At 36.9% G+C, this 24,864-nt stretch overlaps 1 protein-coding gene across 1 annotated transcript in view; it reads left to right on the forward strand.

Annotated features, from left to right (window-relative positions):
* The first annotated feature begins 1,942 nt into the window (after positions 1-1,942).
* Positions 1,943-24,864, forward strand: part of LOC105457931 (synaptotagmin-7) — a 112,084-nt gene continuing 89,162 nt past the window's right edge. The window contains exons 1-2 of the mRNA XM_011702902.1: positions 1,943-2,044; positions 6,379-6,620. Coding sequence (XP_011701204.1) covers positions 1,943-2,044; positions 6,379-6,620 — 344 coding nt within the window. The remainder of the gene's footprint in view (positions 2,045-6,378; positions 6,621-24,864) is intronic.

A 24,864-nucleotide genomic window follows, 5' to 3' on the forward strand; every position in this document is an offset into this window, starting at 1 on the left:
ATTCTAACCAGAAATGATTATGTCAGAGATGTTATAATACTAATATTTGTTTTTATAAGTGTTAATTTATTAAGCATTAAATTATTTTCATTAATTAGTTAGAGTTTATTTGTACACGAAGAAGCGGCTAAATATGAAAATCTACGACGCAGTAAAACATGCAAACGCGTTATTTTTGTTTAGTTTTGTAATATTTTTATTTTATATTTTATTTAATTAAGTTTTATAGCACCTTTTTTTCAAACAAGGAATATTAAATATCACGTGATTTAATAGTTCTAAGTAAATACTGCATCTACGAGCAATCATCGAATCGAGGAATAATCCGTCGACCGTAATCTTCGCGGTGGAACTTTAATTAGGATTCAATCTTAACTTACCCTTATTCGCGGTGGAATGCCAGGAATTGCGCTGGAATGATTTACGGGAGGAAAATCTCGCTTGCGCTGCACCTTATCTATATTTTTGTCAGTGATTTATTTTCGTTTTGGTGATTATTATACCGCAACCTGACGGCTTATTAGGAACAACGAATTGCTTTCACATCCAGAATTACAGTCTCCGTGCGAGCGTCGCCAAGAATCTCCGCGTTATGATATCTACTCGATCATACTCGACTCGAGAAAGTAATTTTATTACGCAATTTGCGTTGCTAATCATAATTGATGAAACCGTATATCAGTGAATCAATCAGGCCTCCATTAACCAATCCACGTAAGCGTAATCCGTGCAAATGACCGTCTCCATTACGAAAAAGTATATTAAAGCGTACAGCAGTAAAGTTTTTTTATCGTATTTTTTTTATAACTGAAGTCGAGGAGGGACAAAAATTTTTTGCACCAAAGTTCGTTTTGAACGTATCAAAGAACTTATGATACTTTCGTGAAGCAGCAAGTATCTCGTACTAAATGAGGCTTAATGCTCGCCAACGACGTAACCACCGCGAAGATTAATTTTAACGACCTCATTTAACTTTAAGAGATTCTCGGGTGCTCTCGGCGCTCATCTTCTAACTCAACGAGTAAACACGACTTTTTTTTGCGCATTATTTTCGATTTTCTCTCCGTGCTCTTCCGCGGTTCTCGAAGTTGTCAAGGATATTGGTATTGATATACGCGGTATATACAGGATTTAAAAAAGTTTCAAGATACACACTAAATTTTCAAGAGTTTACGACATCGTTGTAACGGATGGGCATGAAACTTTTTGTCGATCCGCCATGTAACCGTATTACTTTTCCAACGGCAGAAGGTAGTTTCGCAACAATGCAATATTTGTCTATAGTGTGACACTTTCAGTTTTTCCCTGATCTCCTACGGACTGCGGCTCGGAGTTATCGTTCATCTTTTTCGAACTTTTCAAGACGTACAAGTGAATAATTCGCTTCTGACAATTTTACGAGATGCTATTTTCTCCCAAGAAATTATTACGGATTACGTTTTATACCACTACGTCATCGCGTGCGGAATTATTCGTTCGTTATACATTCAAAAGTTGGAAGAATAATTCTAATGGCGTATCAAGGCAGAAGTTACGAGTGATCTTGTTTGCCTGGACTGACAGCCAGATGAGAATACTATCAAGGGAGATGAAACACTTGTAAAAGTTCTCCAACTACCTGGAAAATTTATTAAACTAAGAGAAAGACTAATCCTCTCTATCTAACATGTGCACTTGTTTACCTCTACTTGCGTGTTTAAATTTTCAAATTATTAGTTGTGTCAAAGGCATCGCATCCATTCCGCTCGTTAAATATTGTACTTTAGGCACGCTCCTGGGATGATAACTCCGATCCGATTTTGCATGAATTAGTCGTAACGACTAAGGAGCTTCGAGAGAATGGCTCTTTGGGCGAAGTTACGGGGCTTTAAATGGCTTATTAACATAGGTGAGAGACTTTCGCTAACGAAACCCAGTCTCTAATACCGCAAAGAAACGAAACATGGTATACATGGGACTCGCGGGGCAATACTTCTCGGAGCTGGATCCAAATTTCGATGGCCCTCCTAAAGCAGTCGATCCAGCAGTCCGTGCCCGCAAACTTGTAAGTAACCAATTTAATGCACGAGCAATGTTTATTTAACTATGCGGTGATATTATAATACAATGAAACGATGGTATTATAGTGCTTTATAGCTTTTTAGGGTGCTTCCCAATTAATGACACAAGTCGATACAAGTATCGTTTTGTCCTTGTTACTCACTGAATACTAAGAAGGATATAGAATGACGTTTGTGTTGACTTGTGTCACTAAATGGAAAGCACTCTTAACCGACCTCTTCTCGTTAGATAAATTATATATTTCCAGATGAGACATAAATTTTTTAAGAAACATCTTTTAGTCGTTTATTCATCTTAGCCAAAGTGTACTTTACCGTTATTCAAAGTTTTATGATGCTAAAATATCTACTTCTTAAATGAAAATTTATTTTTAATCCGTCTTAGATATCTCAAGACCGACTCATGCTATATTACTTTCGGATTATAAATGTACAAATGATGAAACTTGCATCTATTTTTCCTTTAAGTTTGATCCGTTAAAACATTATATCTTGAAAAACTTTTTATCCGTACTGGAACTATTATTTACATTTTCGCCCACTTTCTTCATTAATCCAAATATATACAAAACAAGGAAGGAAACGTCTTTTCTATCTCATGGAAGTATTTTAACTGAAAATGTAAAACAAATAGCTCGTGATAAAAGTTTATCTTTGGATGAGTTTATACAGAATGATATTTAAAGTACAACGGAAATTCCTTTACCATTACATGAAACTGGAAACATTTATAAGGCTTTTTGCGATGTTATGCTCAAGCACTAAGAATTATTATGAAATGTACATACGTAATAAGTTCTACCAGAACGGAATATCATCTCTCTTTGATCAGACATTCTTTAATACACTTCTTTAATGCACGAAGTTTCTCGATATTGATTATGGATGGTTTCTATATTTTCCAGTTCTCTTTACAACTTAAAGTATAAAGCTACGTAATATTTAACTTTTTCCATTTGCGCGATGCAATTTTCAATTTTGTAAACCACGTTGCGGCATTTATCGTAATCCGCTGTAGTGTAATTTTCAACAATGAAACGAGACGTGCCACGTGCTTAATCCTTTGCGTTCACACATTTATTTAATATACATAATCCTCTTTTAATTCAAGTGGACATTTTGTTTTATATAACTTTTCATCACACGTTACGTATAAAGTTTTATCATGCTATTATTTACACGATTTTTATCAAGAGAATAAAATTTTGTATTGAACGTTACATATAGATATCTGTATATAGATATATTACTAAAAAAAACTGTCCATTTTGTTCTCATTTTGAGAAATCAAAAACTTACGGAAATATTTAAATTAAAATTAACATTAATCCATAATAACGTCCTCCATAAACATCTCCATAATCTAACATTACTCCATAATATATAGATTTGTTTATCATATAGATATGTTATATAGATATTTTTTTATTATCATATTATATAAATTTTTTTATTACTTCTAACATTATTCTAAAGAAATAAATTCAAGAAAGTTTATATCATAATAAAATAATCAAGCATTTATAACACATGATTATATGCTATATATAATTCTAACTTATGTCACACTGTTATACAATTGTCCCGTCAGCCGCATCAGGACATCCCGCGTAAGCTTATTGGCTTTTAACGGACGGAAATACCAATTGTGTGTGTATGTGTGTGTGTGTGTGTGTTGCGCGCATTTAAAATTGCCTGAAAGCCGTCGTTGATTAGTCACGGGTGATTGTGCTGTATTTTCTGCGTCCGCAACTGATCGCTTTGTCGACCGATAATCGCGTTTCGATGGGGCGCGTGACGTAACGGATTTAAATGGTACCTTTCGCGAGTGAGCCGCTTTTCATTCCGCGACGCGACCTCGTCGCATTTGCTCCCGAAGCACGACCTGTACGTTAATGAGACGGCGCTGTACTGCATTATTATCGCACGTATATACCTTCTCTCTGTCCCGTGTTCAACGTTTGTCAATATTTCTGCAAGGAGCAGGGCTTAATTTACATTGCGTGTAGATGTGATGATGTATGGCCACGTGGAAAAGACGTTGATTATGTATTTTATCAGCGCGCGCTGGGGATGTAAGGGAGGAGGCGCGTTTGATCGACGCCGAGGGTTTATATCACGCGCGGAAAATCGAGAATGCTCGGCGAACGTCTGGCAGTACGTTAGCGTAACTCAAGAAGCATATCTACGTTACAAAGAGGGTCACGGTGTGCCCGCCGCGCTCCGGAGACTGAAATATATGGGGGAGTTGCTCGTTTTAAGCCATGGTTTTTCCTCCCCGAACGCCGCTCCGTCAGACATAATGCGTAATAAATTATGGGCACGTGAGACACGAGCAAGAGGGTGGTCTCGGGAGGAGACCGCCGAGTTTCTACCTGTACATAAATTTTATGCGTAATTATGTTGGGAAAATTGCAGACGCTATTTCAAGTTTTATGGAATCAAATTGACGTAGTAACATCTCTCTCTCTCTCTCTCTCTCTCTCTCTCTTTCTCATTCATAGAGAAGCGGTTAAATAATTAACAGTAAAATCGTAAAGCGCTTTCCTCTGCGGAACGCCTTGTACATTTTTCGTATTCGTGTCATCCGCTTAAAGAGATAAGGGGAAACTAATTTACGAGTACCTAACGAGAACCGAGGCTACATTTTGATTCTACCATGTAATGGGATGAACACATCTCGTGAATTTAAAAGGATATTTAATCCTGAGAGTGATGATTCCGCCTTAGACAAGAGTGATTACTCATTTTGGATTAAAGGAGAGAGCTTACGCAAGATTATTCTTATTGTGTAGAGTGAGAAAAGATTATTAGTACGCTTAGAATTTATACAAGAAGTACGCATTTAATAAAAGAGTTTTCATTACTTATAATATTAGGTAGAAAGTTAAAATGACTGGTTTGTAATTTTCTTTTTAATTTACTGAAATTTATAATGATACATTTTCTGGAAAGTAAAAAGTAAATTGATAAATTTAATCGTTTACATATTGTAATAAAAGTCATAAAAAATTCCAGAAGATGCATTGTTATAAATTTTAATAAATTAAAAAAAATTACAAACCAGTCATTTATATATATGTATATATATATACACATATATATACTTGTCTTTGAAAATATAAATATAATACAATAATAAGAACTAGACCGCTTAAACGACTAACGCAGTTTATTAAATTTATAAAGTTATTATAAAATTTAAAGATTTAATTAAAAGATAAAATTAAGTTGAGAGCGCCTTTAGTGGTTTGAAGTTGGATCTTGGTGCCTAATAATATTTTTATGTAAATTCTAAATATATCCTCAGTTATTTAAATTGCGCGTTAATAAATGTCGGACTTACAACCCAATCTCTGACAAACTGAAGATAATAAATATAATACTTAAGTAATAGAAACTAATTTAATGATAAGCGAATGATTTGTAAGCGTGGGACATTTTTAACAATTTTTGCATTGATGTAAGATGCTCGATGTGCATATCAATGGTAGAGGCATTCAGGATTGTCCTAATCGATCGGGTATCTTTCGATCGAAACGTCACGTGCTTTTATCTCCGCAACGTAGCCTATCTACGCCACGGCTGAGGTTTAGCCGAAATAGTTCGCGCGCGTGCACGTGTAGATACCCCAAATTGCTAAGGCTTGAATCTCATTCGTGCATGGAATGACAGGACGGTTTCGGTTCATGGGCGTAACGTCTAGCCGAGCGCGATACCTCCTCCGAGTCTATTGAGTCAGTGGAACTCTACATGTATAGCATCGTTGTTAAGGTGTACTCCGTATTGACCGGGGTTTGCCTTGGCTGCAGCGGACCCGTGGTACCGCTACGTGCGAAGTCTGCAAATGAATTTTTCGGACGTGCTCGACCATGCCCGGGCTCTTGTCATCCATACGAAAGACATACATTCCCCGTCGTCGCGAAGGCCATCCCCGAGGCACTCCCTTTCATTCTTTTTTTTTCTCTCGCTCCCCTTCTCTTTCTCTTGAGAAAAAAATCCCCCGTCTGTCGCCGAGTTTACGACGTCGTTTCCTTTTATATAAGGTCGAAAACGTTCTCCGTCTCTTATAGCTGTCGCGCGCAAAACGTGGCGAACGTCTTGTTATACTTTTTATTCGCTGAATTTACGAAAACGACCGTGTAGAAGGACGACAGACCGTTGCGCCGTCCCGTGCTCCGAGTTTACGCGACCTAATCCGTTTACTTGGATTCGTCAGATTGCGCCCTTCGTGTCTTAAGATGGGAATGACAGACACGAGTGGATGTAAATGTGTCCGCGTCTCTTAATCGATTTGCACCTTCCTTGTGCTTTCCAGGTGGGTATGGAACGCCGTGACGTCATACTGACAGCAGTTTTCGGAACAGTCGGTGCCCTCGCAATTCTAGTAGGACTCGCATTAGCAATGTGGCTCTATCTACGCGCCAGGAAGTCCAAGCAACGGGACGACGATCTCGAGGACCAAAACGACAATGGCGACGGCTCGAGCCAGCAACAAACTACCAAGAAAAATGGTTTTCTGAATCTGAAGACGCCTCTGATCAGCACGAAGGCTCTTGGGTAAGTGAGATTTTTCTTCTTTTTTTTTTTTACCAAAACTATCGAGTGGAGTGTCACATTCCAGGTCTGAATTCGGCCGTTTTCCCGGGAAAACTCCTTTCTCGAAGAAATTGATATTTCGAACCCTTTATCGATAAATTATAACAATATATAACAGAGATATTTTATTATTCTTTATATATTTTTATCTATCTCTTCTTTTATATACTGTGCAATGATGAGTGGCGACGCAATATTTCGAAGTTTACGATAAGAATAAATGAATATATATCCTACGTTGACTTGAACGAAGGGTAAACAAGCTGCAATTGTTATGCGTTTGTTACTTTTGTCTTGCTTGCCCGAGCGCTGCAAGTTTTGCCCGTCGTCGCACGTCCTGAATCGCGCTTGAAGATACCACAATGTATTCGCAACACTTGACAAAGAGTATATCATTAATCCTGAGCTGCGTCTCTTCTTGCGAGTAGGGACGTCATTCGTTCTGCTTTATCGCGCAAGATCAAGTTTCGTCTCTCCCCATTGTTGCAGTCGCGGTTTCGTCAGATATATATAGCTTCGCCAAGCGAAGACGAAACAATATTTTTGCGGCGACGCAGCAGTCACGATGCGTTCAACGGAAAATCTCGCATTTATTCCCTCGAACACAATCGAGTGCGCGATTTATCGTCGAATATGCGTTCTCTACGCGTGGCAAAAAGCCGCCGTAGATCGCTTCATTATTGTCTGAGTTACCGCGACGCGGGGCAATTCCACTGTACCACTTGCAGTAGTACAGCCGAATATTGGTCAGACATACCCGCGCGGCTTTTAAATATATATCAGCTGCGGGTTGCCAGTCGGTAAGTTTGCGTTGCCGGTAAAAGCCGGTTATCGACGCGCGACGGAATATATTCGCTGCGGCTGCGAGAGATCTCTTCGTTTCTCGGGCCTGGATAACCGCGGGCCGCGGTGCGAAACCTGCGCGAAACGCGCGCTGGCGTTGCATGTATGTACCAGCGGAACGTTATTGACGAACGCGTCGTCGTTTATATCGCCAAACGATACTCGACATTCCTCGACCTAGGGTCGTTCATTACCGTGTCATTTATTACTGTCTCTAGCCGGAGTAATCAAGAGGTTCCAATTCGTTACGCGCATCGCTCACAGTGCGGGCGAAGTCAAAGCGAAACTTGCCGATATGCTACTCCAGGTATAACGCTCGCTCCGAAACGTTATTTGATTCCCCGTGAATTTCTGATTATTGCGTAACTTCGCGAACTATGCGCCTGAGATTAACGCATCCTTTCGACGCTTGCTATTCAAATAGCTATCGTAATTATGTTTTTCTTTTATATGACCTGCGAACTACGTGTAAAATACACATTACATTTTTTTTGGTAAAATTGTTCATGTATTGACATTTTAGAGAGGAATTATTTTAGGGAAGTTACCAAAGTGCAATAATTTTGTGTAAACAAATTAATATATTATTAATTCTGTACTTTATTTTTGATAACTACACGGAGAGAATTTTTTTTTTAATTTACCCTGCAAATCATGTTAATTATGGGACAATATAGTATTTAGGCAAATTTTACTGCGCACTACAATAAGACTTCGCAGTAAAATTTTATTGTAGTGCACAGTAAAATTTACCTAAATACTATATATTGTTTCACAATTAACATGATTTTCAGGGTAAATTTTAAAAGAAAATTCTCTCCGTGTAGCTATGACTATCTGTTTCAAAGAAATTAAGTTTAAATATTGATATTTGTTCAAAGACTTTTAATTACACTAATATATATTCTTCCGTGGATTAACTGCTGCTCCTAGATAAGACCGTTTTAAACGGTTTCTAATTCTAATAGTTAGTTTTCACAGGGTAAATTTTTATTTATAATTCATAATTCTTCCATGCCGTGCATTTCAGCATTAGTTAATATTTGAATATACATTTTATATGTGTTGCATTCTAATCCTTCAGATTTTTATATCACATAAAAAATTGTGAGTAGAACTCAAATTCTGAATTCTGAACTATACGGATCGTTTAAAGTGGATTTAAATTCAAATCTGAGAACCTTCAGAATCTCACTGTTAGACGATCTATAATTCGCATCGGAAATCAAGATGGAATTATATTTAGATTTTTTTATATGCTGTGTAATATGAAAAAAATATTTAAAGAGAGTTTTAGAACGTACACACATTAATATATACATCAAAATAGGCGGCATTAAACGAGTTTTATGCAATGTAATTCCAAACTGTATATCGAGACTGATGCGCATTTTCGACATTCGCTGAATACAACATTGTGATTATATTCTTCTTTTACATAATCCGTCAACATGTTTTTGGTGTAGTTATTTAAATATACGCAGTTTCAGATAGTATTATAGCACAAATATTTCAGAAAAAACAATATTCGTTGACATTCGTATTATGATGCCAACGCCATTAATCTCCTGTGATTTATTTTTTGACGACCGCGCGTGCGCGACCGTCTGTTAAAGGTATTAAGAAATTTAAATATTAGCGTCAGCGCTCAGAAGCTTTTAATTGCTCGACCGCTCCGTGCCAGGTTGACATTAAATTCGATGTTATCGCGAGGTATACGTTTGCTTCTAAATATCATTCAATTAAGGAAATTTCTACAATATAACGCGACTTCACGAACTACGGGCCGAGATTAAGACTTTTGGCGGTCGTTATTAAGTAACAAATCGTAACAATTAGGATCTCTTCTTGGATCATTTTTTTACGAGATTTATAACACGCGGGATGCAACACATTTCTGTTGACACTCGCGTTACAACGCGAGCTTAGCTCCGCGGTTTATCTTCCAACGACTGTCAATTAGGGATATTAAGAAATTTTAAATATTAGTATATTTTTGCTCAAAGAGCTTTTACTTGCGCGAGTCCATCCCTTCGTTCTAGATTGTCGGTCCTTTGTAATTTTACCCGTCGACGGGCATTCGGCTGAACTCTGTAAATAGAGCCCGGCCCCTCTCGACGTGTTTATATGGAGCATCTGGAACAATCGTTAGCGAACGATTCACGTAACGTGCTTTTCATGGCTACTCCAACTGATGTTTCTGTTTCTGTTTGTATTTTTCTGCGTCAGAAATAAGATACGCGCGTATGATACTGTCAAAGGCGCGCGCGCGCGTGCGCTCGAAGTGCGATTGACAAGTATAGAATTTCCATCCTTCTGTGCAGTATCGCGCTGAATAAAACGATAAGCTATTCTCCGATTTTCAAGCGAATAAGTTGTTTAACAAAAATATTTTTCAATATCCGCAGAAATGATCGACGTTTTTCAATCGCTGTATTAAAACATTTTCACAGCGCCGGTTATCTCTCACATGCAGCAAGATAGCGATAATTGAAACTTTTCATTTCTTCTATATTCACACATATCTCAATAATAAATTTATAAAATAAATATAAATAAGCGTTTCTCCAATTTTTATCTGGTTTTACATGCGGATATGGAAATGCTGGAGGGAACGGAAATTTATTAATTTTTTGCTCTCTCTCTCTCTCTCTTTACTGGTTCGTTTTTCTTCTAATGTTCTTTTACGTCAGTGCCGTAAATGCACAGAATATTTATATTTTCACAAAAGAAGCAGTATAAACATAGAAAAATTCATAAAATTGCCGCAAATGTATATACATTTGATTTTACGCTGAAACATCATCGAGATATTATTGAACGTGGGAATAGAGAGACGGTAATCCGGCCATTTCTAATCGTATTGGCGATTCGATTATCAAGAAATTTGCATGCGATTCTCCGGCCCCGGGAAGCGCGTAACTGCGGAATTTTCCACGACAGAAGGTAAAAACAATGGAGGTAGTAATATACAATTTTCAATGGCTGTCGAGATTGTGGCCCCGAGTGTATGCACGTTTTAGAAATGCGTTGTGACGTTTATTCTCGTGCTTTCCAATATAAATCGCGATGGAACAAAACGCGCCGTATGAATAGCTCGCGGGAATGGCGGTATTATGGGGCTGATCGAAAAGCGAGAAATCGCTTTCAAATTTTATAGTGCGGTAATTCATTTAACATCTGTAAATATTATATGAGCAACGAATATACTTTACCGCTTCCATTTTGCGTGAGTGGGCGACATTTTTTGTTTCTGAACTTCATTATGCCAGAATTTTACTTTCTGCAGCAACAGCTCGCGGGGATTAGCCGTCGTGCAAAATAATATGTATATGAATGACGACGCGCGCGTTACGCATTTGCCTCCTTCTTTGTGCAAAAAATAGACGGTCGCGCGCGATTCAGTGACGGACTAAATCCAGAAATATGTAGTAAATTAAGGGAGTTCTCGCGTAATCCCACCCGTGTTCTTTTAACTCTCCATATTCATGAATGGAAAATACGGGCGGCGTCGCCGCGTTATGCAACTCGGCGCACTCGTGCGAGACGCCGCGACTGCACAGGGAAATCACGGGGAACGCGGTGATTTATTTGTACAGTGCGAATAGCGGCGCGCATTAGTATTTCGACGTAGTTTCGGCTGTTATGATCGTTAGTACCATAGTTCTCCCCGGAGGACCCGAAAACTTGCGCGCGCGCGCGTCCGCGTCGCCTGAATTATCATCTCCGCTGTTCCATCCGAACGAACGGCGTGCCGTGAATCCGCTTGTCGATTTTCGAAAACTGCACTTCCCTTCTCGAGACCTTCGACGGGGATTTGCGAAATTTTCCATCGACGTTACAGATCGGCGCGATTAGGTGAGCGCGGGCGTGAATAAGAAATCGATTCGAAGCGCGGACCGTGGTGTGGACCGTTAAACCACAGGAGATTTTCCCCGACTCTTCGCCGGGGGAAAAACGCACACGTTCGCGAACGTCCGTTGCTATTCACGAAAATGGAAACGTCAACGAAGCATCGCGCGAGACGAGTGGAGCTCTTTCTGAGCGAGAGCAGCCGGATAGTTCTCCGTATTCAGCGGTGCTGAATGGAAAATTCTGGAAAACAAGTATCTCTCTCTCTTTTCCGACGAAGCTCTATCGCGGGCGAATCTGTCGTGTATTTTTTTTTTTTTTTTTTTCGTTAAGTTTCTCGTGACGCCGGTGCTGCATAAGCGACGGGAGATGTGTAGTTGCACGTGGCGTGTGCACGTACATGCAAGACCGTCGTCGTATTCGAATCAATCTCGGATACTCGTTCGCCCCCTCCGCCTCTGCCGAAATAGGCCTGTGGGACTCGCTTCGGTGGTTTGCGGTTAAGCTGTGTTTGTGACGACCGCTAAAGCGGCTCCGTGACGTCGTCGTCTTGTATCGTCACCTTTTCGCCCGGGGAAAATGGTCACCCTGTAAAGAAAAGTTACACAAGCATCAGCAATGCATTGACGTTTACGTCGATATAATCGTGCCTCGCGGGCAAGTTTTATAACGATCGCGTAATTCCTTGAATTAATTTGACGGTATACCGAAATTAATTCGCTGACTCGTAAGCACGGATTAGATAATTAATTTTAAGTCGTAAGTCCCTCTTTATTTATTTGATTTTTTTGCACTAAATGACACGAACTAGATGTGTCATCATTTATCCTTAGATGATATTATTAGAGTTACTCCTATCTATGTATATACGTCTATATCTATATACATGTTATTCCTATCTATATACGTCTATATCTATATACAAGTTAATCCTTCATTGTAAGTGTTGTAACACCTATAGTTCAAGATTATCATACTGGGTTAAATTAGCAGAATTGACCCAAATTTTGAAATAGCTGCCATTCTAAACTAGCTATTCGTCTTATTCGAACAAAAAATTATGGAGCATATTTTAAACATTATAGAATATGTTTTATTAACGTAACGAACCAATATATTTAAAAAATTCTTGAAGAAAAAATAAATTGTAACCTTAAAAAAATCACTATTTTTTATCTTTTTTAACTAAAATTTGTTGATGATATTCTTAACAGGATACTTTGAAATAAAAAATATGTCTCTACATTGCAAATTCAAGTGTGTGTACTGTAGTCACTTTTTACGTATTTATACGCGTACTATATTTTATCTGTTTTATACAGTTAAATGTATATTTTTTACACGCTTAATTTTACAATAATATGTGTAAGCGTATGAAAAAGGGCATTTAACTGCATGTAAAACACAGATAAAATGTGTAAAAATATATATATGAATGCGTAAAAAGTGACTACAGATTTACACACTTGGATTTACAGTGTAGTGCGTTTCAAAAGACACATTGGATTGTTTGGAAAGTTCATACCATTTTTTAAATTAAAATTCAACATTTTTTTATATTTATACATAGAACGATCGGATTAGATGTGGAGTATATCCGCGATATCTCGTATTGTGTAGCGTGGATTATTTTCAATTAGTGCTGCAATTTGATCGTCATCTTCCACTAAAAGTCTACTTGAGCGTTCTTAGTCTTCGACGCTTATCACGCTCGTTTAAAACCACTTCTTTCTATGACTTCCGTAAACAGTACAAATCTTTTTTGTTGTCTGAATGGCATTCTTGCCTTTCTTTGAAGTAAAATAATGTATCGAAAATACATCTTGTTTTCTTCCATTTTCAAATTTTTCAATATTTATTCCGACATCTGAAGAAGGTCTTTTTCCTCTTCAAACAGTTGCCACATATGCACCGACGCGTTTCTGAATAGTTTAACTGTCTCAACCGCGGCAGAAGAGTTTTAAAACTTTAGATAAATGTAACATGAAGCTCTGTATTATTGAGCTACGCCTTAGAATTATATAGCTCGAAATTCGGATTATTCGATCTATTTGATCCTACGTTATAACGAAGGGTTAAATTTTTTAAATTTTGAGAAAATTTAAAATTTTTTAAATAAAGAACATAATTCCTTTCTCTAAAATTTTAGAACGGCAGTCATGTAAATGGAGAACGGCGACGTGAAGTTTCAATTACTTTTTGAGTAACAGAGAAACAAAGTTGCAAACGGACTTTTAAGAGAAAACTTATTTGACAGCTTCTTTGAAGCTATTATAGTATATATGTAAATATTTTATATTGTATACGTCTTTTGTATTAATTCAACTATTTTATGTATCTAGATTTTTTTAAAGCTTGAAATCTAAATTAAAACTAAAGCTTTTTGTTTATATGCATCGTAAAATTATAACTTTTTTTAAATATAAAACGTTTTGTGTTTCTGTATAAAAATAATTATTATAATATTTAATTCTCTTGAAAAATTTAAGGATTGCGTCAAAACATTTTAAATTAGGTATATGAACGTTTTGAATGTTTTAATATTGTTAAAATGAGTTTAGATATAAATAACATATCTGAACTCATTTTGACAATATTAAAACGTTCAAATCGTTAAAAAAAATATGTGTCCTATTTGAAGATATCGAAAATATATAAACTACTAAGAATTAAACGATTTTTTAATGCGATTTTTTTACAGTTTTGTGTTAAATTTTTGTACACATATTTCTAAGAATTTGTACTTAATCCTTTGAATGCACTATAATGATTCAGCTATATTATATACTTTTTACAAACATGCTATCTGTTATTTGCGGCTTTACTCAAAATAAATTATGCGACGAGGGATTTAATCTTAATCACTTTGCCTAGCATTTAATCAGGGATTAATCAGGCGTGTGCGAATCGTGTGCGTTGAATCCAAATATGCAGGCTACACGAAAGACAAATCCATTCCACGCGAGAGCATTTTAAAGCATCAGGGCGTTTCCGCGCTGCCGAACACGTACGAGCGAAAATGCGGCGAGACACGCACGACATTCTTGGCCCGCGATAAACCTCGCGTTTCCATCACGTTACTTCTAAACCGAGTGCTTAATTAGTATATCGCATGTACCTTGAATTCTGCATAAAAAGCTGGTAATGCCCGGTTCAGTTTCTTCGAGACACTCACATTGGTCGCAACGCGATTCGAAGATATCATATAATAAGATTTATTTTAGGAAGCACCGACAAAGAGCTCGCGGATTGTGCGAATAAAAGTGAAGCCGGTTATACGGTTAGCGAAAAGCTAGGAGCAGAAAGCTAGGGAACCGAAGGTATCTCGAACATCTCCTCATATGAATAATTCTCCGCTGTTTACCGTGTCTTTTCAAATATTTGCCAGAAATATCAATGCTTTTGAAGGAGAGCGAAAGAGGTATATAGATGACCCCAACGGCAGAATCCTGATGTGTTCTCAGAAAATTTATTATAATCTCCTATTGACAAAAAGGCAAGTTATTTTAACTTTACTACAAATAATTTCAACTTCGAGCACATCAGGCAAATTGTCCTAATACATATTTCTCACATTTTCTGAAGGCCGTACCTCTGTTTAAATGAAACCATTGTTTTACTTTATTTATAAGATTATTATCGTCTTAACGGAGTCTATACTCAATAATTAATATAACCTCAATTTCTATCTAGGTTAATCATCCTCTGAAAAGCTTTTATTGTGAATTGCGTATATCGCGATAGATATGTAGCTCAAAGACGGAAGTAATTTAGTTTTCTCTTTAATCCTTGTGAAAGGAACGGGATGAAGATGAAGGGAAATCAGAAAAAAAGCATTATTCGCGATCACAATGAAGAGCTGACCTATTATTTTTCCTCTCATAATGCGTCATTGTTTTATCATTCATGGTCTGGACATGCATAGAGGGACGTGGAATTATTTGTAAATAGGGAATGAGTACGGTAAATTATTAGTATATGTTAGAAAGTCTTTAATACATTTTTTTGACTATTAATCAATATTGGAAATTTTTTCTTATCAATTATTTAAGTAATTTTTATTAAAAATTGCAGCTGTAATCATATTATTCTTGTAAAATAATGTTGCGTCCTAACTGCGAGTTTCGCATTGTGTTCACGTAAAAATTTCCTCTCTCTAAAGTTCTTCTAACTCTTACTCAAAAGTCGTATGTCCTTGAGAAAATAACAAGACTGTTATTAAGAATGAAGAAAATAACAAGAATGTATTTGTGACAGAGAATTGATCTATTTCTTTTTCTCTTTCTTTCATCAATCTTTTAGTTTGACTCATATAAGTATGCCACATCTTTTATTAAAAAGTTCTTGTATACTATAATGTCTATATGCTCGACATGAATACTCGGAGCTTTCATTTCACAACAACATCGGATTGTATTAATAAAAATATTATTTTATTTTGAAGTTATAATCTGCTAATGAAATTTTCAACACAGATGTATAAATAGATGAATTAACAAAAATCCAGGTTACGATTCAGGCACTTGGGTAGAATACACAAACCGTTGACGGCTAAAAAAAATAGTCGTTACTTTATTTAATATGTTTTTCTAAAAGTACTGCAAACTGGAACATGGAACAAAGACAAATTTAGAATAAAATTAATTACAAAATGTATATTTTCCTAATTTTTTAACTTATTTATGTCGCGACTATTGTAAGTCGAATATTTTTCAAGATTAAAATACATAAAGTTTTTAAAATATTTTTAAGATTAAAATATACATATAAAAGTTAAAAAATTTCTTCTCTCATCTTCACGTCTTTAGATATTTCAACATGTAAGTGATATATTTTTGATTATAAAAATGAATATGTGTATACGACGTTATGAAGATGTAGCGGCCAAGTTTTGGATTATATCAACAACATAATACTGTAAGAAAGTCTTACGCTTTGTATATCTCGTAAAAAAACTTTGGTGCTTTCACTTCAGAGTACTAAATTATGTGGGCACTCCCAAAGAAAGATTGCTCCCGGCTGACCAAGCATGTGGTCATTCTACTTCCCGCAAATCTTTTTTACATTCTCCTGCAAAATATTCTAGGAAGATTTTTGTTCATGACAGAAGCATGACTTTAGCATTTGAAGAATATTCCAAAGAATTCGACTTCAAAAACTTTTACAATATAAATTACTAACGTTTTTAATGATACTTTGGTCGAATTTGTTAAAATATGAAATTGATGGGAATAATTGAGGCAAGCGTAATAATTTAATGATAAATTTCTAATAACGGGTAATTTAAATTTAACTTAAAATAATAATATTCGTTAAACTTGCAGATATCTTTCTCTTGAAAGCTAACATTGTTAAAAATATTAAATTTAAGTTTAATAGTCCTGATTGATTTAATTAATTGCTAAATTAATTAATTATTAAATTTATTACCCAAAAAATTCTGTTACTTGTTCAAGTTAATTTAGTGTGAGTCGTAAAACTTTTTATTTTTTTTATGTAAAATAATTATGTCGCGTGTATTTAGCTATTTGACGCACCATGTGTTGGGCACTCAGATGCTAAGATTATTACAACGTTTCGTAGATGATACATATTGTCATCCTGTTACTCGCGATAGTAGAATTGATCCTGGTAACCAGCTGCGCAACCGATGCGAACACGTATACAACAGCGCAGAATCCTAATTACAGATATAACGTAATTTGCGTCGTTGGCTCCGTCGTTAAGCATTCGATTATTTATGCCTTACGATTTGGCCCTTTGAGAATAAATATTGCTTTCTCCTTCATCTCTTTATGCCAATTTATTTATTACAAGATATCGTGAATACCAAATCTCTCTCATGAATAATTTATATTTACTATGTATACAGGATGTTTCAAGGTAAATTACTTTTTCCTTACTTTTTTTCAACGTACCAATACAACGTAGTATGCGAGAATATATAGATAAAATTGTTCATTAGTGATTCTGGCGAATATACTTATATGTATTACTTAGAAGGCATTAAAATGGATCGGCTTTGCCGCTGTATCAAATATGGATAGATTTCGGCTCGCCTCTTTACGAGAAAATCGTAAAATTCTTATATAAAATTTCTCTCCTTAAATTATCCGGGCGACTTTTATTGTTGAATGGATTTTCAAACTGACACGGTATTAAACTTTCCGAAATAAAATCGAATCGAAACTCATTTAATAGATAAATTTAATCTTTATTCAAGCGCAACTATGCTTCTATTAATTTCTATATAAAATTCAGTTAAAAGTTACTAGTAGTTAAATTTAGCTTTAAACTGCATCCATGAAAACAAAAATAATGTGAATTGCAAAATTCCATATAATCTTTCTGTGTGTCGAACAAACTCCATTAAATAAATCTCTGTAAAAAAACGTATATTTTTTCTATAATTCATTTTACATAAAAAAATATTAAAAAATATGTTTAATATTTTTTTTATGTAAAATGAATTATAAAAAAAAAACGTATTTATTTATTTGGAGAATAAGTGCTGGATGAGAGATATAAACATTGATTTAAGCATTAATCATCTTAAACATTAATGACCCCTGCGAGAGTTTTCCTATTACGTTCCTTCAATATTAATCGAAGGCCAACGGCGATAAATTGTTTCGGAATAGAGCTGAAACAAATTGGCACGGCGGGAGGTTAATTTAAGCGCCTTTTAATCGACACGATTATACCGTCTTGCGCTCAGCGGGGAAACGGCGAGCGTTCTAATAAGAGGTAACAAAGTAATTAACGTCGATTAACGCGCGCGGCGCGTCCGAACGACCTTATCGTGTCCAGCCTTATTCATCAAAGTCAACCGCTTACGTCACGTCTCGCGCTTTATGCATTCTACTTGAAGAAGAGGAGAAGATAAAGACGCCCGTCTTAGGCCGAACCCTCCTGCCGTTGAGGTAACCCGGGTAGCCGCAATTATCTACGATAAAACTTGTTTTCACCTTGCCAGACTTGGCTTAACGAAGTCAACGAACGATTTATCACGTAACCAAAGAAACTCGCTCGGCTTTCGATGCAAAAAAAAAAACAAAAGACGCAGCGTTAATTAAACTTATCGTTAGAGCACTTATACTCGTCGGATTGATGGATTAGAGTATGTATTTTTGATACATGTTACCGGCTTGTGCGTACTAAGTATTACGTCATAAAATAATTCCCATAAGTGTATCATTGTAACCGATGCCGCGCATGAATTTTTCCAGTTATTTCAATATTTATGGCGAGCACACGTCTCTCCGCTCTCGTAACGTTGGCTGTCCGACGTCGTCTGTGGGTCTATCCTCCTTCTTTCTTCTCGCTCGTGTCTCTCGCTCCTCATCGTCGTCTGCAGCCGACCTTTCTTCCCTCATTCTCTCTGCCTTTCTTCCCCTTCCGATTGTCCGCTGGATTCCTATTGTTGGCCGATCGATATGCAAGCGTGAGAGAAAGAGAGAGAGGGAGTGAAAGAGGGCGTGAAGGGGAGAAAAACGACGTTGTAAGAGACGCGAAGCCGAGCGCGCGCCAGCATAAGACAGCTACTATACTTACAGATTATTATCGAGGTTTTAGATAATCTCCGGGATAAGCGCGCGCGGAAATTCTCCGCCGCTCAGCAAAAAAAAAAACCGTGAATGGGCAATATTACTTTTTGCCTCGTAACGGCGATCACTCGCTTTCGCCGTAATGCGGTATTTACCGAGTGCGTGGATAGCGTTCAATATCGCAGTTATAACGACGTTCTTGGTGGATCGTAAAGGCGCGCCTTTTGCTGAAGTATCGGAATGATTTATTCCCGACGTAAGGAAAGGAATATTGTCGCATAATCATATCCGCTTTAAACGAGAACGCAGGCCAACGGAATTCTTACTGCTTCATACGAGAAATACGTTTGTTTCGTAAGAAATTCGTTGGAATATGTAAAAGGATCTTTAGGATCTTCTGCAAAAAGAATTTTATGCTTTTGAAACTTTCTTTTTCCTCTTCTAAGCGACATCTTTAAGCGTACGGGGAAAATAATTGGATTAAATTAGGCTGTACAAATTTATTTAATAATTCCATTTCAAATGGCAGAGTAGTAATTCTTGGAAAATTGATTTCCCTTCTATATTTTAGTTTTTACAATTACTTTTTGCGAAATCTTGTAGGTTCTTGTACTTAAAGAAAATCAGTCTTCGCGTGGAGCAAGCACGAAACCGATTTCACTCGGTTTCGAACTAGGTAGGTTTTGCTTAGGGGGTGGCAACAGAAATGACTCCTCTAGGACAAAAGGCAAAAACACTTCTGCTTGAAATAGAAACGGTGGATGCTTAGCAGTAACAGTAGACTTTTGCTGGAAGCGCAAAAACCCTCCCGTTTGCCGTTGAAATAAAACCGAAACGAAAAAGGAATAAGATAATTTATTATATATTATAACTGCAGGACAGGTGAGATAAGAAAACGCGGCATTAAGTGCAAGAAGAATGAAACACTGCAAGTTTGACACGAGGCATTTCAAGAAAGATTATGCATATCGCGGAGCGTGGAATAAAATATTTTTCTGCAAAGGAAAAGGGAATGTTCGAGCGCGTTTAAATATACTTTACTTTAAAACGTTTCCGTTTTCCGAACCGGGCGAAACCTATGATGTTACAAGTTACATTATTGATGTTACTTTCAAAGCGTTTTATGCGCTTTTTGATGAAATGTGCTTGATAGCGTTTCACTGCGCATTAAAAGGTTTTTGTTTTTTCATTTAACACGTGTTTCGATAGTGTTTTTAAAGCGCTTTCGAATGTTTTGAAGCTTTTTGATTGACTAATGTTGCCTCAATTCTGTCGACATGCACAAAGGAAAGCAATTTCGAACAATAAAGCGAACACGCTTTTGGTTTCAGCGGTCTTGCTACATCAATATGTGCGCGTTTAGCATTGTACTAACAATAAGTCGTTTCGAAAGTCTACGCATTATGATATGTATGCTTTTTTATTCAAAATCCGATGAATTTTACGAAATGGGAAAGATCAATAAAACGACGAGGGGGTGAAAGAAGTTAGAAGAAAAAAAAAAGAAAAAATTGAAATGAATATATTTATTTGTACGATAAATTGTGAAAGAAGTTAGGAGGAAAGAAAGAAAAAATTGAAAAGAATATATTTTTATGAAAAATTGAGAAAATGTGCATTTTGAAAGGACTCGATCTCTCAACATTTGTCACGGCGAAAGAAATTCTAATTCGGAACGGAAATGATTATGTATTCTCCGTAGTTTTCTCGTGAGATACTGTGCGCTCCCCGGAATTTCTAAATCTGAAATAGAAAAGAAAGTTGCTGAACTCTCTCGCCCGAGCTCTGACCAATCTCACCTGCCTTTTCCCACTTTTGAGCGGCGTAAAAAGAATAGGAAATAGTTTGCTAACTTCCTGAGGCAACAGCGTAACCTGCTGCTACCGGATTACCGCCCGTGGATCGCTCGATGGACTAAATTTACTTTCGTTCCCCGAGTGATATCCTTCCTACCGCGAGTTTTTAAATTGAAATCGTTTTGCGCCATGTACCCCGGACTTTGTTACTTCATCATTAATTTAATAGGCTGGAACCGTTGAGATCACGGTTTTATCCCCGTTCGTGGAACAATACCACAAAAGGCGCGGGTGGGATATAATTAATGAACCAATTGTATAAATTTTCGTTTTTACCTTCGCGGAAAGGAAAGCTCTCTGTCGATTTACAGGCGATTTTGGAGTGTAATGGCACTTTAGTTTGAATTTAAGTGGACTTAACTGTCGCATAAGTACAAGAAAATCTATTTCGGTTACATAAATGGCACGGAAAACAAATCTATTTTCAATAATAAGTGAAAATATCGTTACGAATACACCGCTAAGAAATAAGTTCGGTCACAATTGAATTTTAGTGCTTTTTATATAATAATATTTCTGGGTGAATTTATACATATTTTTCAATTATATTTTATTTTTTGTAAACTGTTAACAGTTATACATGTTTGACTCTTTATTTCATTATACGTGGCAGTACAAACATTACTTTGACGTTAAAAGCAGAATGTCAAACGCAATGTATAACGCAATGACAATATTATATCTATTGGAATTAATTTTTTTGTTATTTCTGAAATGCGTTTGAAGAATAAAAGGCGTGAAAAATAAAAACCAAAATTTTCTCAACAAAATTATTTCTACTGAATCTCTTGCTTCGTCAGTTAATGTATGCTAAGTTTGCGGTTAATTTGTTTTAGCACAAAAAAAAATGCGAATTCCAAAGTGCGAATTCCTTTCGTTAGCGCCGAAAAGCTGCGCTTGCGGCACTAGTTTTGAACTTCGGGCGAAGATGTGATTTTATACCCGGCCATAAAGTTTTCAGACGTAGGATAGACTCAGGTGGTTTCCTTTTGATAGATGGAATGGCGAGCGGGGCGAGCGGGGATGAGCGAGTGGGCGGGAGAAGTTCTCCATTGTTTTCACGTTGTGGTGGCTATATTCCTCAGCGCTGGAATTCCGTGACCATGAGCTAATGAAATTACCGTGGTCCTCGCGTGACATATATGAGCCGTCAGCGTGCCACTTTTGCGCGACGGTCTATATATCCCGATTTTCTGGATTATCTACAGGCTATAGTGATGCACGGTTAACCACATTAACCACTCGTCAATCAAATCTTACGCGAATGCGATTGATAGGGGATTAGTTTCCGAGGGAGTGCGTACCGTTCGTAACTTTTCAAATAAATTTGACAAGGAAACACATGCACGCAAGTGTTCCCTCAAATTTCGATGAGTTCCAAATACGTTGTAATATAAATAAAAGTATTATAAAAGACACTCGTATTTTAACATAAGTGCTTTTATATGTGTACGATAAGGGACTGAACATTTGAGAAAACTTTTTTATTTCCAAGCTTAAAATTTTAAGAGATATAAAAAAATGTCTTAAATGAGAAACTTTATAGTTTCAAAGATACTTTACAAAAATGTTGCAAATTTTTTGAAGGTACTCTTAAAAATATTTCCATACTATCTATTATCGTTTTTAAGAAAAATTGTTATTACAAAATTAAAGCTTATTATATTTAAAGAGAAATTTTAATCTTGTATATAGAACTTTTAAATTCTCGAAAACAATAGTGGAATCTTTGAAAAATATAATACATATTTCTCGAAGGAGCGACACTATGGGATACGTGACAACAGGTGTTGACAACGTCCCTTGCCGTATGTAAAACGTTAATTGCACAAAGGAACACGCTCGGTTCGATATTGTAACTCGATAATGCGATAATTCCGATGGACTCTCTGGCGCGTGACTCTTTGATTTATTGTAGTGATTTAGTACGCGGAGCGCAACCGTATAATATTTGGGTGGATATTGGGCCGCGAGCGTGTTATCGAGATATTTAAGTTCGGCGGTCACCGTCGCGCGGTCGGGCCGCTCGCGCTGGCTACAGGAAGCAGAAGGTGTAAATCACGAATGATACGGGGTGCTACTCGTTGATGCAGAGGATGCGCACGGAGAGGATGTACACGTCCCCGAATGCCGCGTACCGATACGCGTGATGTATCGCTCGTCCCTCGTGTGACGTGTTTATGTACTGCAGCGTGATTAGCAGACGCTCGTTCGCGCCTCGCAGCGTCCGACGACTGGAGATCCTCAAGAAGTAAATTACGACCGTTCATTCGCTACGACACATAAAATAAGTAGGACGATTTTCGGTCGTCGAGCAAACAGCTGACTTGGTATAACTCGTGAGCTCTAAATATTACGAAAATTCTCCAGGTATTTTTATTTGAATTTTGAACGTGCAAATAAATAACTTTGATGTAAAATTTATTACATATTTTGAAAGAAACGTTTGCGATAATTAAAATGCACATGTTATCTCTACGCATGCAATTACGTAATCGCGCACGCGATAACGTGAATATTGAAATTTGAGCAACAAAATTTTAATGGAAAATAATCGAAATAATTTTCGGAAATAATATTTCTGTAATATAGCCTGGAATTTTTTTACAAAGTTTTAAAATTTTTTAAAAATAAATATGAAGTAGTGTGTTTCGATATAGTGCTGCAATTCTTCGATGTCAACTCTGACAATCGTCCAGAGAGCGCTATGCTTTGTCAGTTAAAATTGTCATTCAATTTTTACACGCGTGATTAGAAAAAAAAAGCTCAGCAATAGCTCTCGCAATACGAGGAACGATGGAGTCCTGTGTGTACGTCAACAAAGAATGAAAAGAGCCAATGCTGTCGCTTTTTGATCGCCACCGCGCTTCGATTTCAACGAAAAGCCGGACGGGAGTTTTTCGTGTCGATTAAACAAGTGTCATCGAAGTAATTTCGTTTCCATTGGTAATTCACGCGAACACGTATCGTGATGAAAACGCCACCCACGCACACACGATGATCACCCTATCCTTCTTTTCTCTCTCTCTCTCTCTTTTTTTTTCGTTGATCGACGTCTCTGCGAATCGCACGTTGTCGCATCGCTTCTTTGTCACTGTCGGAACGGATAAATTATTCAACGCCTCGTGCCGGCGCCGGAAAAATGGCGCTATGAAAACGCAACGGCGGTGTGCGGCGATATAGTAAGTTCCGCTATAGCCGGAGGGGGCGGGCGGAGTGTGCCAATTGGCAGCGCGCCAAGTAACGAAGCGTTTCGCAGCGCGCGACTTAGAACGATAGAATGCAACAGATGCCACTTGTTACGTTGCGTGCCATAACTGCAGCTCGAATACTTTTTACGCTCGTCGTGCAATTCGATATCGCGACATCGGATTCGGTTGGGTGACGCCCAAATCTATAATTAATGAAAACTACCCGCCATCGATAACAATACGAGCCGTCTCTCACACAACTCGGGGCGAAATTTATCGTACCCCTCGTTTGTTAGAGCGGCTCTCGCGGCCGCCGCGTGTATCGATGGCGTCGCGAATGAATGAATCTGCTGTCATGCCTCAGCTCGATGTTATAACGACGCAATTTTTCACGATAATGCGATAAGTATTCCGCGAATTATGTTCGCTGCCAAAATTAAAAATAACCGGCGGAAGATGTATATCTAAGGCTCTTATACGAGGCTCTTCATCATGAATTTGGACAAGAATTCATTAACGAATACTTAATGTGCATCGTATACAATGGATCTAGAATTTATTTAAAATTTATGAATTTCAGAATTATAGAGTAGAATTTACGAATTTTACAAAAATTTTTTGAACAGTGAAAATACGAAATATTTATTATAGATATTGTTAAAATTATACATTTAGAAAAATTTGTTAAATTGATTAATTTTTTATTTTGACTATTGAAAGCACTAACAACACACAGCTTTCAATATTCAAAGTCAATAATCAATTTAATCTTACAGTATTAATTTTTTTCTAAGAATTGTTCTCAATACAATACTTAATAGCGTCAAATTATGGAGGTTATACTCTAAAACTTTAAAAGTGTGTTATGAAGATTAATTAAAGTCGAGAATCAAGACAATATAGTTCCCGGCTATAA

This window comes from Wasmannia auropunctata, unplaced genomic scaffold (assembly GCF_000956235.1).
Source record: "Wasmannia auropunctata unplaced genomic scaffold, wasmannia.A_1.0 LD334880.1, whole genome shotgun sequence".
NCBI lineage: Eukaryota > Metazoa > Arthropoda > Insecta > Hymenoptera > Formicidae > Wasmannia > Wasmannia auropunctata.